We start from the raw sequence: 18,681 nt of genomic DNA on the forward strand, positions 1-18,681 counted from the left end.
CATGTGCTTAAGGAGCACATGGCTCTTTGTTTTGTTCTTGTCTCCTCCCTTGTCTCCACCTTAGCCCCACCTTGGTCCTTAGCTCCACCCTCTTGTCAATCTTCACCTGTGGTCTATCTTTTGTGGTTCTGCCCTCTTGTCTTCCCTCCCAGGTGTTGCTTGTCCATGCCATAGTTTATAAGCTCTGTCCTGTGTTTCAGTGTTTGTCCACTATTGGAGAAACATGGCACTAAACACGGAGAAGCAGCTGTTTAGCTCCTGTGCCACTCTTAAATGGAACCAGACTGAGAATGTTAGAAGGGCCCTGACTTTAGATACTTCTAAATCAAGACTGAAAACATTCCTGTTTGAGCAGCTATGGCTCAGTCGAAAGCACTCCTCAGTCTATATTCTGGAATGGTACTTTAGACTTTTTTTTCCATTGCATCATTTCAATTGTTTGAATGATTTCATCATGTTTTCTTTTATTTTACTTGTTATAAATTAGTTTTATTTTTGCTCTTGCTTTTAATTAACAGCTTTTTACTGTTTCTTTTGACTCTGTAAAGCATTTTTAATCCCCCTGTATATGAAAGGTGCTCTATAAATTGCCTTGCCTTATTACAAAGCCCTAAAACACTGAATATGGATTTAAATATTTGAATGTGAACATTTGAATAATATTTATCTGAACATTTTTACATTTGAATACTATTCATATGGCATTTTTAAAACATAATGCACTGTTGTTTTTTTATTTAAATGTTTAATTCTGAATATTTACTATCTGAGAAGTTCAGGTTTTACAAATGCCATATTATTATAATTCTACATATAACAATAACAAATTAACTCATTCATTGATTTTCTTTAAGTGCTTATCCAGTTCAGGGTCGCAGTGGGTACACAGCCATCTGGAATCAGTGGGCACAAGGCAGGAATAGAGTTTTCTTTCAGAAATTGGTTGTGAAGGACATGCGTTGACTTCTAGAAGAGGTCATGTCAGGAAGTGATTTTTATTCACAATCTATTAAACATAGCAGTGGTTCCTGTCTATGGAGAAAGTCTCTAAATACTTGACTAATGTGTAAATCATATTCCACCATTAAGACACAAATGACCAATGTTTCACTTTTCACCAATAAACATTTCCCAGCCATTTCCATGTATTATGTATGTTTTTTCATAGAAATCTCATAATTCCTATGTGAAAATGAATGTATTTGTTCACAATTTCATTGCATATTTTGTGTAATTGTTCGTCACAGTCTCAAATTTAAATATATTCATAAAGTGTTGAATCTGCACTTGTGGATCAAGTCACTCACCTGTTTTCTGTGATGTGTTTTTGTTCATTCCCTCTCCATGGCATTTGAACTTTGAGACTTTCACATTTCACCTGATCCACATCCACACACAAGTGCAGCCATCCATCCACAAAGGTGGCAAGCAGGCAAAAATGCTGCTGCTAGTGGGCACTGTTATTTTTGGAGGTGTGTGGCTACCTTAAAATGTGAAGCAATTAAATTCTAATGCCTGTGACTACTGCAACTTTTAAGGTGGAACTGGAAGTTTCATACAAAAATGCTGCTGAATATGCAGCTGAATTCAGCTTTGTGTCACAGAGTGACGAGTGGGTCATTATGATATGATTGATGCTTCTGAATGCATGATGCACTAAACTGAATTATGTTAAAGTCCAGAAACTCTGATATCATCACAGATTGCTAGCAGAGCACCAGTGAAGTGCTGCTCTATTTTTTGTTCTGATGACGTCTCAGACACTTGAAGGGTCTTCCTGTTTTGAAGGAGAGTAATTTAAACATTACACCCTGTAACTCAGCTCCAAGAAGCAAGAGGACACTCAAAAACAAGGTGTAAAATTAAGAAATAGGATTCACCCATATTACCCACATAGTAAGGCCACATCACCAGAGAGAAGGCAAATAATTACTAGATTTATTCGCAAGTAGGAAGAGGAGGCACAATGTGCAACAGCAGCATCACATGCTAAACAAGGCTTCACCGGGAGAATGTAGAGTCGCGGAAGATCACTTGGCAAGAGTTGTGGGCAGTGCAGGGAAGTTGTTGCTGAGAGCAACTTATGATGTTCTTCCAACAAAGCAAAATCTTGGACAGTGGGTAGGTGACAACCCTAGTTGTAGATTATGTACAGGGGTTTGCATGCTGATGCATATTCTAACAGCTTGTAAGGTTAGGGTGCTAAGGGTTTTAGCATGTTTACTGGACAGCAAACACCTAGACATTAATGCATTGACAAGTGGTTTTAGTAATAAAGTGTTTAGGTTTGTGCGTGAGGGGGAACATATTCAAGAGCATGCACAGGCTATAAATATTTACAGATGGGGTAAAGCATGAGATTGACGGCTGAGGTGAGGGAACACGGATGGCAGGCACATGTAAGACTGGTGGAAATTGGTGTTAGGGGATTTGTAGCCAAGTCTGATCACCGATCACGCCAGTGTAATCTAACCACTCGGCTGGTTTAAAACGTCACACACAAACAATAAACTTTTGTTGAAATTGCTGCTTTAAACGCTGTATTGGTTTTGTTTAGACTGCAATACACCAAACAGAAACAAAGATAAAAATAAAAGAAATACATTACAAAATCACATAAACATAAAATACATAAAAAACATAATTAAATTCATTCATTCATTATCTGCTTATCCAGTTCAGAGTCGCAGTGGGTCCAGAGCCTACCTGGAATCATTGGGCACAAGGCAGGAATACACCCTGGAGGGGGCGCCAGTCCTTCACAGGGCAACACAGACACATTCACTCACACCTACCAACACTTTTGAGTCGCCAATCCACCTACCAACGTGTGTTTTTGGACTGTGGGAGGAAGTCGGGGCACCCGGAGAAAACCCACGCAGACACAGGGAGAACACACCAAACTTCTCACAGACAGTCACCCGGAGCAGGAATCGAACCTACAACCTCCAGGTCCCTGGAGCTGTGTGACTGCGACACTACCAGCTGCGCCACCGTGCCACCACATAATTAAATTATTAATTAAATAATTTAATTTATTAAACCCTCACCTCTCTGCCTGCCTGTCAATATTTAAATCCCAGTGTGGTCCATGAGCTAAAAAGTTTGCCCATCCCTGGTCTAGTCAGTGGTTATGGATAAGTAAAGCACAATCTTGGCACCACTGTTGCTGTGCTGTTGTGGTTGTTGGTGATGTTGTACATAAAAATGGCATAGAACTGGTGGCACTGAGCATGTATTAATGGTGCCAGTGGGGTTAGGTACAGCCTTATTCACCAGGGAGGCTAGTGTGCATTTATGGTTATTGATGGTTAAGGGTAAAGTAGGACTGTAAAGCTGGCTTGGAGGTTTTGTGGGCTTAATTCAGCAAAACACAGGCGAGGGGAGGTGCCTACCTGATTATCCCTGTGAAGAGCTAGTGATACAATGGGTGGTTTGGGTGCTCATGTGACGGTGATAATGAATATCCGTTGTTGTTAAGGGTGGCTGGTTGCTGATCGGATCATAAACAGCCACAACAACCTTAGTGTTGAGGTGTAGGAATTAAACAACATATATTTTGTGGCTGCAGGTAGGAAGAGGGTGGGGTGGGCCCTATGTGAATCTCTAAAGGACTGTATAGGATATTTTATATCTTATCCTGTGTATGATTATAATAATCACCTTAACATCCCAAGGACCCACATGCAGATTAAATAAATCTTATTAGGATGGAGATTAGGACATGCAAAAACAACAGTGCCACCTACTGGCAGCATGTTCACCTGCTTGCCACTTTTGTGGATGGACAGCTGCAGTTGTGGGTGGATCAGGTGAAATACAAAAGGAAAGTCTCTAAATCCAAAAGCCCACAAGAGAAAATGAACAAAAACACATCACGGATAACAGGCGAGTGACTTGATGCACAAATGCACATTCAACACTTTATAAATGCATTTTAAATTTGAGACATCTGCTATACAAAAATATGCAAAGCGTTAATTTTCACATAAAAATTGATATATCTATGAAAACCCAAACATGTACTCATAAATTTAACTTCATTTGTACAAATAGCAGACCAATATATATGAACAGTGAAACAAATTTATGAACAGTGAAACATTTTTGTGGTTTGTGTCTAATTGGTGGAATATGATTTACACATTTGTCAAATATTTTGATATTAATCTCTTTCTGTCCCTGTCAGTCACTGTTGTCTTTCAGCCACAATTCTGAGGATAATTTCCTGTAGACTGGGATGTTTGCTACTGCTGATCGACCCGCACAATCGTACGCTTCTATACACCTGCAATATATACAATATATATTCTATTCATTATACATTCTGTATTTTTGTTTGTGTCCTCTTCGTCCATATTTTGTCCACATTCACATTTCTGTTATCGTTATTCCTTTCCCATACACTAATCCCAGCACACACCTCATTCTGTTACAGCTCAACCCTAGACTGGGTCGTAACAGGTGGCCTTTGGTGCCCAACTGGAAGCACTCCTCTTTGCCAATCATCAACATCTGCTTTGTGACCCATTTTCCACACAATGAACAAGACATTCACTGCATTGTACCACCTCTTCTCAATCTATGAATCCTGTCACACAACCTGCAGGTATCTATAGCCCATTTATCAAATCAAATCAAATCAAATCAAATTTATTTGTATAGTGCCTTTTACAACTGACGTTGTCACAAAGCAGCTTCACAGTTTCAAAACAGAACATTTAAATCAAAGCCCAATCCAAGCAAGCCGAAGGCGACAGTGGCAAGGAAAAACTCCCTCGAGGCTGGAGGAAGAAACCTTGGGAGGAACCAAGACTCACAAAGGGGACCCATCCTCCTCTGATCAAACTATAGATTGAATTTTAAATGATCACCAATTAAGTGTCATTATGCTACATAATAATAATAATAATAATAAGGTGAGCAGCTGGTCTGGTCTGGTCTGGTCTGCAGGAGAATCCAGCAAACAATCTTCCATCAGTGGGCCACCATTCTCTCAGAAAACAGTAAAAGGGAAGCAGTTAGTTTAGTTGAGTGCAGCAGAGAATAAGAGCATGTGAATATTTTCTTTAGTGTAGTGACGGATCTGACTGTAACAGACTGGGAGTAGGGAAACCAGAAGGAGCTCAGGCAAAGACATCCTTTCGTTCCAAGCAAGAGAAATTGTGAGCACATCATCCAGGTTTACCCTGATTCCCCATGTCCATGAGTTCCTGAAATGACAACCTTAAACTAGACAGAAGTTAGTTGCCAAAGGCTAAACTGAACAAGTGTGTTTTGAGCCTAGACTTAAACATAGTGACTGTGTCTGCGTCCCGAACACTAGCTGGAAGATTGTTCCAGAGCTGAGGGGCTTTGTAGGAGAAGGCTTTCCCCCCCGCTGAAGTCTTATGAATTCTGGGTACTAGTAAGAGGCCGGCGCCCTGAGATCTGAGTAATCTTGGTGGTTCATAGTGTGTGATGAGGTCTTGCAAGTATTCAGGGGCGAGACCATGTAAGGATTTATACGTGAGTAAAAGAATTTTGTAATCAATACGGAATTTAACTGGAAGCCAGTGAAGGGCCGATAAGACTGGGCTGATATGATCAAATTTTCTAGTTTTAGTGAGGACCCTGGCTGCAGCATTTTGAATTAACTGGAGTTTACTCAAGTTTCTGCTGGAGCATCCTGATAAAAGTGCATTGCAATAATCTAATCTTGATGTAATAAAAGCGTGAACTAATTTTTCCGCATCTGGGAGGGATAAGGAATTTCTTAACTGAGCAAGGTTCCGAAGATGTAGGAAAGCTGTTCTTGTAATGTTACCTATATGCTGATCAAATGATAGATCTGAATCAATTATAACACCCAGATTTTTAGCTGATGAGCTCGGGAGAACAGGGAAGTCAAAATTATGTATTAAGTCTGATACCTTATTTATAGCAGGTTTTGGACCTAGAAGGAGAACCTCGGTTTTGTCGCTGTTTAGCAGAAGGAAATTGTATGACATCCAATGCTTCACTTCTTTAACACAGTCCTCCATTTTCTTTAGTGTAGGTTTGTCATCTGGTTTGGCTGATATGTATAACTGTGTGTCATCTGCGTAACTGTGGAAGGTAATGCCATGCCTGCTAATAACTCTGCCCAGTGGCAGCATGTATAATATGAATAGTAAAGGTCCTAAAATGGAGCCTTGGGGAACTCCAAATCTCATTTTTGTATGAATAGAAGAAACATTATTTACTTTTACAAACTGATAGCGATCTGTGAGATAAGACTTAAACCATGATAGGGCTGTTCCTGTTATTCCAACCATGTTTTTTAATCTTTCTAGCAGAATAGTATGATCAATTGTATCGAAAGCTGCACTGAGGTCTAGTAGAACTAGCATGGATACGCAGCCTCGATCAGAGGCGAGAAGAAGGTCGTTTGTTATCTTAACTAAAGCTGTTTCGGTGCTATGGTGTGGCCTAAAACCAGATTGAAATTTTTCATATATGTTATTCTTATGCAAGTATGACCTAAGTTGTTGGGCCACAACTTTTTCTAAGATCTTAGATATGAAGGGAAGGTTAGAGATGGGTCTGTAATTGGATAGTACACTAGGATCAAGATTCGTTTTTTTGATCAGGGGTTTAATAACTGCTAGTTTAAATGCTTTGGGTATGTGACCTAGTCTAAGGGACGAATTTATGATTGTTAAAAGGGGATTGATTATGACTGGTAATACTTCTTTAAATAGTTTTGTTGGTATTGCATCAAGTGTGCAGGTCGTACAATTTGACGAGTAGATGATTTTCTCCAGTTCTAGCTGTGGTAGTGGGTCAAAGTCCTCTAGTCTTTCTTCTATGTTTTGTTCTATATCATCCACACCAGATGACAGACAGGCTGGATTTAGTAATATGGTATTTATTGTTTGTCTAATATTTTCAATCTTATTGTTAAAAAAGTCCATAAAAGCATTGCTGGTGTGAATGGCTGGGATCTGTGGATCAGTAGCTGCCCGATTGTTTGTAAGTTTAGAGATTACGTTAAAGAGTGCTCTAGGATTGTGTTTATTATTTTCAATCAGTGAGGACAGATGTGCTGAGCGTGCATTGATGAGTGCCCTTCTATATTGGATAAGGCTGTCTTTCCAGGCACAGTGAAATACTTCCAGTTTAGTCGACCGCCATTTCCGCTCTAATTTCCTTACGGTTTGTTTTAGGGTGAGTGTTTCTTCGTTATACCAGGGAGCGAGTTTTTTCTGTTGTAGCTTTTTACGCTTAAGCGGTGCTACACTATCTAAAGTTGATCGAAGAGTGTTATCTAAGTAGTCCGTTAGTCTGTCCAGCTCCAGTGGGTCTGCTGGACTACTGACTGAGGTCAATAAATCAGTGATGTTTTCAGTAAATTTAGGGGCTGTAGATGGGGTTAGTGAGCGCTTTAGATAATAATGTGGGCATGTACATTTTTTAATATCTAAACTCAGTTCATATGAAATTAGGTTATCCTCTTGCTATGCCATCTGCAGGCACTTGAAATTACTAAAACCTTAACCCCCTGGAGTCTTTCTGATGTGATCTGACATGCCATGATATTTTAACAAATTTCACCTACCTAAAAAACTTTGTTCCCAAAATAGCTACACATGCTAATTTTCAGCATAAACCCAGCAAAACAATGCGAGAGAAGTCTCCAGACTCCAGACGGTTAACCAAGCACAGTGACTTACCTGAGAGTCTCCAGTTTACAGTGTGTACTATTCAGTCCAGCATAGAGCTCCTCCACTCCTGAATCCTGTAGGTCATTGTTACTAAGGTCCAGTTCTCTCAGAGAGCAGTTTTCTGATTGTAGAGCTGAGCTCAGTGTCTCACAGGATGCATCACAAAGTTTACACAGAGCAAGTCTTCAAAGGGAGGATAAATACAATAGATTATAAACTCCACAGTGGAGAATGGTTTAATCATATTTCTGTAATGTTTTTATAAAATGTATAATTCCATAATATAAACTCTAACACTGACCTTAGTGTCTCCAATTTACAGTGTGGACTCTTCAGTGCAGCAGAGATCGTTGCCACTCCTGAATCCCTCAGGTCATTTTTACTGAGGTCCAGTTCTCTCAGAGAGCAGTTTTCTGATTGTAGAGCTGAGCTCAGTGTCTCACAGGATGCATCACAAAGTTTACACAGAGCAAGTCTTCAAAGTTAGAATAAATACAACAGATTATAAACTTATCAGTGGAGAATGGTTTAATCATATTTCTTTAATGATTTTATAAAAGGTATAATTCCAAAAAATAAACTTTAACACTGACCTGAGAGTCTCCAGTTTACAGTGTGGACTCTTCAGTCCTTCAGAGATGTTCTCCACTCCTGAATCCTGCAGGTCATTGTTACTGAGGTCCAGTTCTCTCAGAGAGCAGTTTTCTGATTCTAAAACTGACTTCAGTGTACCACAGGACTGATAATGAAGTTTACACACTGCAAGTCTGCAAAGGGTTAATAAATACAACATATTTACCCCTCAGTGGAGACTGGGTTACGTATTATATTCCAAAAATCATATTAATTTAATACTGCTATAAACTTCATTATTTCATAAAATAACCTTTAACACTGACCTGAGAGTCTTCAGTTTACAGTGTGGACTCTTCAGTCTTTCAGAGATCTTCTCCATTCCTGAATCCTGCAGGTCATTGTTACTGAGGTCCAGTTCTGTCAGAGAACAGTTTACTGATTGTAGAGCTGCAGTCAAAGTAGTGATGGATTGTTCAGAGAGATTACAGCCAGCAAATCTACAAGAGACAGAGCAAACACTGTGATTAAAGCTGACACAGGTTCAGTTTACTGTCAGGATCTCTCTCTCTCTCTCTCTCTCTCTCTCTCTCTCTCAGTATGACTCTTTACAATTTTTACACATACTGTAAACCAACAGATAAATGTGGACAGAATGAATCTCCTTAGTTGCAGAGTATACAACAAACAAAATCATAAAATTTACTTTAGTTGTCTTAGATAAGGTGGGCACGGTAGCGCAGCAGGTAGTGTCATAGTCACACAGCTCCAGGGGCCTGGAGGTTGTGGGTTCAATTCCTGCTCCGGGTGACTGTCTGTGAGGAGTTGGTGTGTTCTGTCCGGGTGGGTTTCCTCCGGGTGATCCAGTTTTCTCTCACAGTCCAAAAACACACGTTGGTAGGTGGATTGGCGGCACAAAAAAAGTGTCCATAGGTGTGAGTGAATGTGTGTGTGTGTGTCTGTGTTGCCTGTGAAGGACTGCCACCCCCTCCAGTGTGTATTCCTGCCTTGCACCCAATGATTCCAGGTAGGCTCTGGACCCACCACGACCCTGAACTGGATAAGGGTTACAGATAATGAATGAATGTCTTAGATAAATAAACCTCTTCATGCAGTTTATTTTTCTAGAGTAGAACTGGAAGTAGGTGGTGTTATGTAACAACAGTAGTGTCATGATTGTTATGGTTTTACCCACTGTTTATGAACTTTCACAAAGAGGTAAAACAAATATGAGTTGCTGAATAGCTGTGTATATGAAGAGCTGTGTACAGTTTGACACTAGAAAGGCTGAAATTTTCAGAATCTGAGGACAAGACCCCTCCCCTCTTGCAGCCTATTAATGGACTATTAGCTACTATTTCTTATGTAAATGAGCAGGATCACTTGTGTCTCTCCAAACGACACAAGACAGTAAGAGATAGATTAATCAAAGTATGCCTAGAATAATTTTGTTTTGGCTATAGTTTATTTATTTTTAAATATTAATAAAATAATAAACAAATAAAACTTGCAATGTTTACCTTTATATTGGATTTGGTACAATGTATCAATATGTTCATGGGGTAAACACTTTTGGATTTATTAAGGTTTTTGTAGTGTTTGGGGTTTTAGTCAGCATGCTACAGTTTGTGTTTAATAATAATAATAAACCCTGGAAAAGCAATGAGACAAAAAAAATGTAAATATTGTAAAAGTAACGATCTAAGAAATAACAAAATTTTAGCTTCTGATGAGTGCTTGAAAAATATTACTTAGCATATTTAGCTTAGTTTGAAGCCACAGTAAATAAAATAATTAAAAATCAAATTACAATTCTTGTAATATACACAGTGTGCAGCAGGTAGTCTTGCAGTCACACAGCTCCAGGATCTTGGGGTTGTGGGTTCAAGTCATGCTCCAGGTGACTGTCTGTGAGGAGTGTGGTGTGTTCTCCCTGTGTCCGTTTGGGTTTCCTCCGGGTTCTCCGGTTTCCTCCCATGGTCCAAAAACACATGTTGGTAGGCGGATTGACGAGTCAAAAGTGTCCATAGGTGGGAGTGTGTGAGTGAATGTGTCAGTGTGTGTCACCCTGTGAAAAACTGGTGCCCCCTCCAGGGTGTATTCCTGCCTTGGGGGACTCGCCGTGACCCTGAACTGGTTAGGAAGTTACAGACAATGAATTAATTAATGGTTTGTATCTCCATCAGTTAATGATGTGTAGGTGACACTCACTGAGCTGTTCTGCAGTTAGAGATCGCTGGGATGAGTCTCTGGTAGCCCTTGTCTGATGTGCTGTATTTCTTCAGGTTCAGCTCCTTCCTCACATTCTCTGAATGGAGACGGAGGTAGGCTATGACTGAGCACTCTGCAGGAGACAGCTGCTTTTTAGAGCGTCTGTCTGGAGTTAGAGACAGGGGAGACACTGCTGTCATTAAGTGACTAATTTTCTGAATAAACAACCCCTCTTTTAAAGAAACTGAAGGAGAACACTGACAGTGAGAACACTGACAGTTACTTCTAAAAATTATTTGCTAGCAGGGTTTATGAATCTGAACTGTTATCCTCATGAATGTGGACTATATTTAATCTGTCTAATAGTTCTTAGTGATGACTATGAGAGGCTGTTTGTGTGTGTGTGTGTGTGTGTGTGTGTGTGTGTGTGTAATGCATCGTTGATTACACTGATACAATGGACTGCAGTGTCTCTTTCAGTCTGGGATAGTTTTACTAAGAGAAACAGAGGTCTATTTCATGACTGGATCAGTCACTCCACTAGAGACTGGACACTGAAAGAGTGTGATTAATCACTATACATATTTTTATGACGTATAGAACACTATTATAGATGTTATAGGTATTAGATATTATGTTTATTACTGGTGTTTGATATTGAAGTATCTTAACTGTTAACAAAAATCATGTTTCAGTGGAAACACTGCATTATAAACAGAAACAGCTGGATTTGATTCAGTTAAGAGACTGACAGTTAGAACACAGTCGTGACCGTAGGTCAGTTCTCCAAGTGAATGGAGCATAAATGAATGACAACATTAAAAACATTTTTAAAATTACCTTTAAAGATCCACAATGTAACTGCAGCTAATGTAACAACAGAGAGTGAAATACAGATGAACACAATCTTCCAGGAATGAAAACCTTTCCCTGAAACAAAAACAGAAACATAAACAACAACAAGATTAACAACAATGAAAACAGCAGCCAGAAGTAGGAATGAGTTTAAATCAGTTTATAGTTTGTACGATGATGAACATCATTGTTATAAATCTATATTTAAGTGTTTGATGAAGAGAGTTTAAAGTACTGTTTTCTGCTGAACGTGTGGTTCATTATCATCACATATTATATAGACAAGTTTATAAAACCAGACATGTTCGAAATAGCCTCATCTGATTTAGCCACACAGTTCAGTCCAGATCCACTAACTACATCCAGCCCTGATCTGATCCAGAGAACTCAAGATTCAGTAACAGGAAAAATGAGAATAAAATGTATCAACATCAAATGAAGGGGATTACTGACAGACACTCACAGCTCCACAATCTATAGGGTCATGATATCACACACACACACACACACACACACACACACACACACACAAACACACACTATGTAATGTTTGAGGATTGTTCTGGATTGTGAATTTAATTAATTTTATTATTTTTAAATCAACAGCTAATGAGATTAATTAATGATTAATTAATCATTGTTTTCCCCCATTTGCTAAATTCAGCAAATAAATTAATACATAATTTACATAAAGATAAAAATACATAAAGATAATAAACTGGGAGGCTCTTACCTTTGACTTTGACATGAACAGGTACATCCACATACCAGAACTCTAATTGAACAAAACACTGGTAAACTCCCTCATCAGATGTTTGGATTGAGGAGAGTTTCAGCGATGTGTTTCCTCTCTTCAGCTCTTCTTTAAACAGAGCTGTCCTTCCTCTGTACGACTCAATCTGCCCGTCATTCCTGTCTCTTAAATTTTCATACAGATGAACTAGTGTGTTAGATTGAGTCAGTTCCAGTCTCGACCACTTCACTGTCATGACTTCAGCATTGCCTCCAGGTCGGAGAGAACAGGGGAGAACCAGATCTTCACCAGCTTCAACAACAAGAGCAGCATCTGCACCATATACTCTAAAAGGCCCTGGAAAATAAATAAATCCATCAAACCACTGTATTTTTCTAATTTAGTTCTTCCCCAGTTTAATCATAATCCTACCCCAGTGTAGCTCTTCTGTTTCTGGCATCGTTTCCCTTCCATAGTGCTGTATTTCCTGAGACAGTGCCCCTCCTCACGGTAGCCCACAAATACAGTGAAGTTGCTAAGCTCAATCAGTAAACCACAGACATGCTCACAAGTCAAGTCAAACTCAAAGAAGTATTTGATCTCTGGTGCACCTCGATCCAGGATTCCAGGCTATGCTTCATTCTATGAACTACTGACCTTGGGTCATCACTAAACACTTCAACACCATCAGAGGAGAACACTAAACATTAGATTCAGTTCTGCTGGTTCTGATTTTCTAAGGGGTTGATCTGATTGTGTGGTCAATCTGACTCAGTCATGCCATCTCCTCATCTACAACATACCTTATGACACTTTCTCTCTCTGAACAACACCCAGGTGCTGGTCCAGTCACTGTTCACCTCAGCACCTGACTACAACAAATCACTCTCCTTTGGTCTTTCTCAGTGGGCCATCAGACCCCTTCAGCTCATCCAGAACTCAGCAGCAGAGTGGCCATTACATACCAGACTTCAATGGCTATTTGTTGAGAAATGTATCAAGTTTTTTGATGACAGACCAGTACTAAAGCTGCCAACTTGCTGAAATATGGCCATCCTTACTTTGAGTATGATGCCGTTATCATAGATTCTCATACAGGACACCACTCAGTACCCGCTTTCCAGTTTTTATATCTACTGGACAGAGCTCTTTTTCTTAAGAGTTTATTGTGGGTTAACTGTCCGCTTTAGGGGAAAAGTGTGAAGTTTCATAAAATTCAAGGAACGTATGTCAAAGTAACAGCTGTATGTGTGTGATATTTGGAATGCAAGCCCTACCCCACTTTTTGGGCAGAGTCTGGAAGCTGCACAGTGAGGAAATTTTTTTCCAAATTCAGGTTGTTATAATTCTTATGATAGCACTTATGTAAATATTGGGCAAGAATCTATAGACTAGTTCAAAATCAAAATATGAGATTCTGTAAAAAAATAAATAAATAAAATAATCTCAAAATCCAAGTGGGTTATGGTTCTATGCCTTATGTGTTCTTAGGGCTTACAGTGTGGGCTGCACATTCAGTTTTACCACCTAATAATAATAATAATAATAATAATAGATTTTAGGCTTTGGGTCAGGTAATTCGTGGAAAGATTTCAGTAATGCCACATCACCAGAGAGAAGGCAAATGATGACTAGTTTTTTTTCATGAGCAGGAGGAGGGGGCATGGTGCACAACTGCAGTTTCACAGGCAAAATAAGGCCAGTGGCTTCGATGGGAGAATCTAGAGAAGCGGGAGTTTTTGACATTTTTCCAACATTGCAAAATCTTAGACAGTGGGAAGGTGAAGACCCTAGTTGTAGATTTTGCACAGGGGCTGGCAGCTTGTAAAGTTAGTTTGTCACAGGGTCTGTATACATGAAAACAATCAGGTGCTAAGTGTTTTAGCATGTTTGTTGAACAGTAAATGGCTAGAGGTTAATGCATTGACAAGTGGTTGTAGTAATAAAATAGTTAGGTTTGTGTGTGAGGGGGGAATGTTTTCGAGTGAGTGCTTACGCTACAAATATTGGTAGATAAGGTGAAGTATGAGATTGGAAATTGCTGGTGGACATAGGAAAAAAGCTGCAGGTCCCAAAGTGCATTGGGTTAACTACACTGAGGCCAGACATGGTGCTTTACTCTGAAAGTAAATGGATAGTTTATTTCACACAGTTAATGGTTCCATTTGAGGATGCAGTAGAAAGCATTTGAAAGTAGTAGCAGCATTTGAAAGGAAGCAGTTGAAGTATGCAGACTTGGCGGCTGAGGTGAGGGAATGCAGATGGCAGGCACATATATGACCAGTGGAGATAAGTGTTAGGGGATTTGTAGCCAAATCAGCCACATCCCTGCTTGTGCAGTTTGGCATCAGGGGGCAGGAAATTAAGGGCAGCTGTGAAGGAGTTATCAGAAACAGCTGAAAGGTCTAGTCAGTGGTTGAGGATAAGGAGATCACAGATTACTTGGTGAAATACACTGTAGAGATGCTATTGGGATTGTTGGTGATGTAGCATGTAAAGTTCACATGGAACTGGTGTCACTGAGCATGCATTAACAGTGCCAGTGGGGCTAGGTACAGCTTTAGTTACCAGGGAGGCCAGTGTGGATTTACGGTTGTTGAAGGGTAAGGTAGGACTGTCAAGCTGGCTTGGAGGAGGGTGGGTCTGGGATGCCAGACTTCACTGTTGAGCCTTCTGGAGGTGTTGTGGGCTTAATTCAGTGAAACACCATTGAGAGGATGTGCCTGCCTAATGACCCCTGTGAAAATCTAGTGATACAGTGGGTGGTTTGGGTACTCATGAGCTGGGCTCAATGAGGAACCGTAGTTGTTAAGGATAGCTGGTTGCTGAGTGGATCTTAAATGGCCTCAGCAACCTTAGTGTTAAGGTGTTTTAGTGGCTGCAGGTAGGAAGAGAGTGTGGTGGGCCCTATGTAAAGTTCTAATGGATAGGCATAGGATATTTTACATCTGATCTTGTGTATGATTATAAAAATTATTATGATTTATTGCGCTGACAAGACACAGAACAAAAGAAAAACATACACAGAGCAGTACAAAAAGGTGCAAAACAGCTCACACACAAAAAGTAGTTTTAAGGGTACACAGAGGCCAGTGAGCACCACTGAGACACAGGGTTAAAATGGGTACCAAGATTGACAGTCATTGTAAGTTGTAGCAGTTTTAGTGGCTGGTAGCTGGAAAAATTTATATTTATAATAATTAATGATGGAACCTTGATAATAACATAGACAGTTGGCTTACCATTAACTTCTACATGAAGAGTGGTGTCTTCATACCAGGATGTAGATGTGTCCTCAACAAAACACTTGTAAGCTCCATGATCAGAAGAATGAATTGCTGACAGTTTCAGTGATGTGTTTCCATTCTTCAGCTCTTCTTTAAATAGAGCAGTCCTTCCTCTGTATGACTCCATCTGCTGATCATTCCTGTCTCTATGATCATCATATAGATGCACGATTCTGTTGACCTGAGTCAGATCTAGTCTGACCCACTCCACTCTCATATCCACAGCACTGATGTTGGGTTTGAGAGAACAGGGAAGAATCAGGACTGCACCAGCCTCAGTCAGTAGAGGAGTATCTGGGCCAACTACTTTAAAATGCTCTGCAATGAAAAAACAAAATCATAACATCATTATAAATATAATCATAATTTTAGTGTGCAAATACATTTAGACATTTTGCATGCATTCCCCTACCACTCTGTTCCAGTGTAACTGGTTGGCCACTGGACTAGGGAGGGGTGAGGACGTCCTAGGACTCATAGGGAAAGCTACCAGCGTGCTTTTTGTGTTATTGGGGTTTGTTGTTTTGGTGTTTTTGTCTGTGACTTTGGGTGTGCTGTGTGGTGAGATGCTTTGCTTGTTAGGGGCTCACACTCAGCATAATGTCTTCTGGCATGGAGTGTGTCCAGACCTCACCACACATTAAGCTCATATACTACTGTCGGTTCACTGGCCCTTTCTGCACGGGACCATTTTAAGGACCCAAGGTTACTTGTACACAGTAAGGTGCTGTCCCAATACCCTTCTCCCAGGTTGTTACAATATTCAATATTTGGCTTGATATATTCACAAACAATCATCACCATCATCATCATCATCATCATCTTTTCTGCTTGTCCATTTTAGGGTCACGGTGGCTACAGGGTGAGCAAAGAAGCCCAGACCTTTCTGTCCCCTCCAACCTCCCTCCAGTTTGATGTGCCTGGTATACCTCCAGTGAGAGGAGTCCAGGGGGCATCCTTATCATATGGCTGAAAAACCTAAAATGACTCCTCTCAACGCGAAGAAGCAACGACTCTACTCCGAGCTCTTCCCTATTCACTGAGCTCCTCACCCGATCATGGAGAGTACGCCCGGCAGCCCATCGGAGAAAACTCATTTGGGTTGCTTGTATCTCCCCCCCTGGGTTGCTATCTCGATCTTTTGATCATTACCCAGAGCTCATGACCATAGGTGAGAGTGGGTACGCAGACTGACCGGTAAATAGAAAGCTTTGCTTTATGGCTCAGCTCTCTCTTCACCACAATGGTCCAGTACACCGCATTACTGCAGACACTGCACCTAACCTATGGCCAACTTCATGATCCCTCTTCCCGTCACTTATGAACAAGAACCCAAGACACTTGAACTCCTTCACTTGGGGTAGGTTCTCACCTCCTACCTGAAGGGAGTATGCCATCTGTTTCTGGGAGATAACCATGGCCTCAGACTAGGAGGTGTTGATCCGCATACCGACCGCTTCACACTTGGCTGCAAACTACTCAAGTGAATGTTGGAGGCCTCCATGCGAAGAAGCCAGAAGAACAACATCATCCGCAAACAGCAGGGATGCCACCTCCCGATCCCCTTGTCTGAAGCCACCCTGTCCATGAACATCAGAAACAGAAGGGGAGACAAGGCACTGCCCTGACCGGGTCCAATGCCCAACTTGAAAAAGCTTGACTTACTGCCGAGGATGAAAACACACCTCAAACTCTGAGAGTACAAGGAATGTATGGCTCTCCGGAGTGACCCTGGCACCGTATACTCTCAAAGCACCTCCCAGAGAATCTCTCAGGGAACACGGTCATACACAAATCCACAAAGCACGGGTAGAGTAGCAAACTCCCATGCCCTCTCAATCATCTGTGAAAAGTTAGAGAAAATGTTCCACAGCCTGAAAGAAATCGGCATCATTTCTCCAAAATCCTAGGTTCGACTATCTGACGGATTGTCCTTTCCAGCACCTTGGCATAGACTTTCCCAGGGAGGCTGAGAAGTGTGATGCCACAATAAATGGCACAATTTCTCTGGTCCCCTTTTTTTCAAAATGGGAACCACCACTCCCGTTTGCCAATCCAAAGGCACTGTTCCCAAGGTCCATGCAATATTGTAGAGGCGTGTCATCCAAGACAAAAATACAGTATCATGTGTCTTCAGTAACTCTGGGCTAATTTCTTCCACTCCTGTGGCTTTGCCACTGCAAAGCTTTTTCATCACCTCAGTGACTTCAGTCAAGGAAATGGAATCCAACACCCCAGATACTTCAGGCCCTACCTCCTGTCCAGGAGGCATGTCTCTCTGGTTTAGGAGTTCCTCAAAGTGCTTCTTCCAAAGCCAAACAATACACTCAGTTGTTTCACCATTGTAGTATGATATGATGAATGTGTATTAATTCCTAATATGAAATTTGACTTTCTGAGAGTTTTATTTTAAATACCCAAACTTTAGCTCGTCTCAGAGACATCCCCTCCACACCAAGCAAGACTGGAATTTGAAGATAAGCTTTTCAGAAAGAACTGGCCCCAAATTGGTGCCTGGCTGTCTGTGTCAGAGAGTCATAAAACTGACACTATATGTCCTTTCAAGGAAAGTTTACGACCGGGTCTTGGGGGATCATGGAACTCTTCTCAAAAGCAGGATGCAGAGAGAAACTCCTGAGTATCAGTTTAACCTTAATTAAATCATAATTCCCATTGATTTAAAAAGAAAAATTGAAGTTACATATGTGCACAACTGTTTGAAATTAATTCCATTTGGAATCAGAATGGGTGGGATTAATTTACATGTGTTTAAAGTCAATTTTGTTTATATGAATTTATGTAGAACCAAGGTAGCCACATACTATGTGTGTAGTATGTTATGTAGAACATGGTTGTCTGATATGATATTACTTTGTGTTAACATATAATCTTCATCCATCCATCCATTATCTGTAACCGCTTATCCAATTTAGGGTCGCGGGGGGTCCAGAGCCTACCTGGAATCATCGGGCGCAAGGCGGGAATACACCCTGGAGGGGACGCCAGTCCTTCACAGGGCAACACAGACACACACACATTCACTCACACACTCACACCTACGGACACTTTCGAGTCAACATATAATCTTTTATATTGCAAAGTATGATTCAAAATCTTAATTCAAAGGATCAATGGTCTTCAAGCTTTTGTCTTGTCATGGGTCATAAATTGTATGATGTCACTACCAAGGTACAGGAAGCAGCCAATCAGGAGCAAGAGAGGCTCCAATCTTATCCAATCGGTAGTAAAGGTGAGTCTTCTAAACTCTGGTTAAAAACCAGTGGTGCCCTTCTTGAGAACACACCCTTCTTCTTCTTCTCTTCTTCTTCCTTTCTCC

At 40.6% G+C, this 18,681-nt stretch overlaps 1 protein-coding gene across 1 annotated transcript in view; it reads right to left on the reverse strand.

Annotated features, from left to right (window-relative positions):
* Window positions 1–18,681, reverse strand: part of LOC136700267 (uncharacterized) — an 86,579-nt gene that overhangs the window by 43,537 nt on the left and 24,361 nt on the right. The window contains exons 6-13 of the mRNA XM_066675546.1: window positions 15,300–15,662; window positions 12,058–12,414; window positions 11,310–11,399; window positions 10,470–10,635; window positions 8,585–8,758; window positions 8,279–8,452; window positions 7,987–8,160; window positions 7,695–7,868 (exon numbers count right to left, since the gene is read on the reverse strand). Of these exons, the coding sequence (XP_066531643.1) occupies window positions 7,695–7,868; window positions 7,987–8,160; window positions 8,279–8,452; window positions 8,585–8,758; window positions 10,470–10,635; window positions 11,310–11,399; window positions 12,058–12,414; window positions 15,300–15,662 (1,672 nt within the window). The remainder of the gene's footprint in view (window positions 1–7,694; window positions 7,869–7,986; window positions 8,161–8,278; window positions 8,453–8,584; window positions 8,759–10,469; window positions 10,636–11,309; window positions 11,400–12,057; window positions 12,415–15,299; window positions 15,663–18,681) is intronic.

The sequence above is a fragment of the Hoplias malabaricus genome, chromosome 6 (genome assembly GCF_029633855.1).
Source record: "Hoplias malabaricus isolate fHopMal1 chromosome 6, fHopMal1.hap1, whole genome shotgun sequence".
NCBI lineage: Eukaryota > Metazoa > Chordata > Actinopteri > Characiformes > Erythrinidae > Hoplias > Hoplias malabaricus.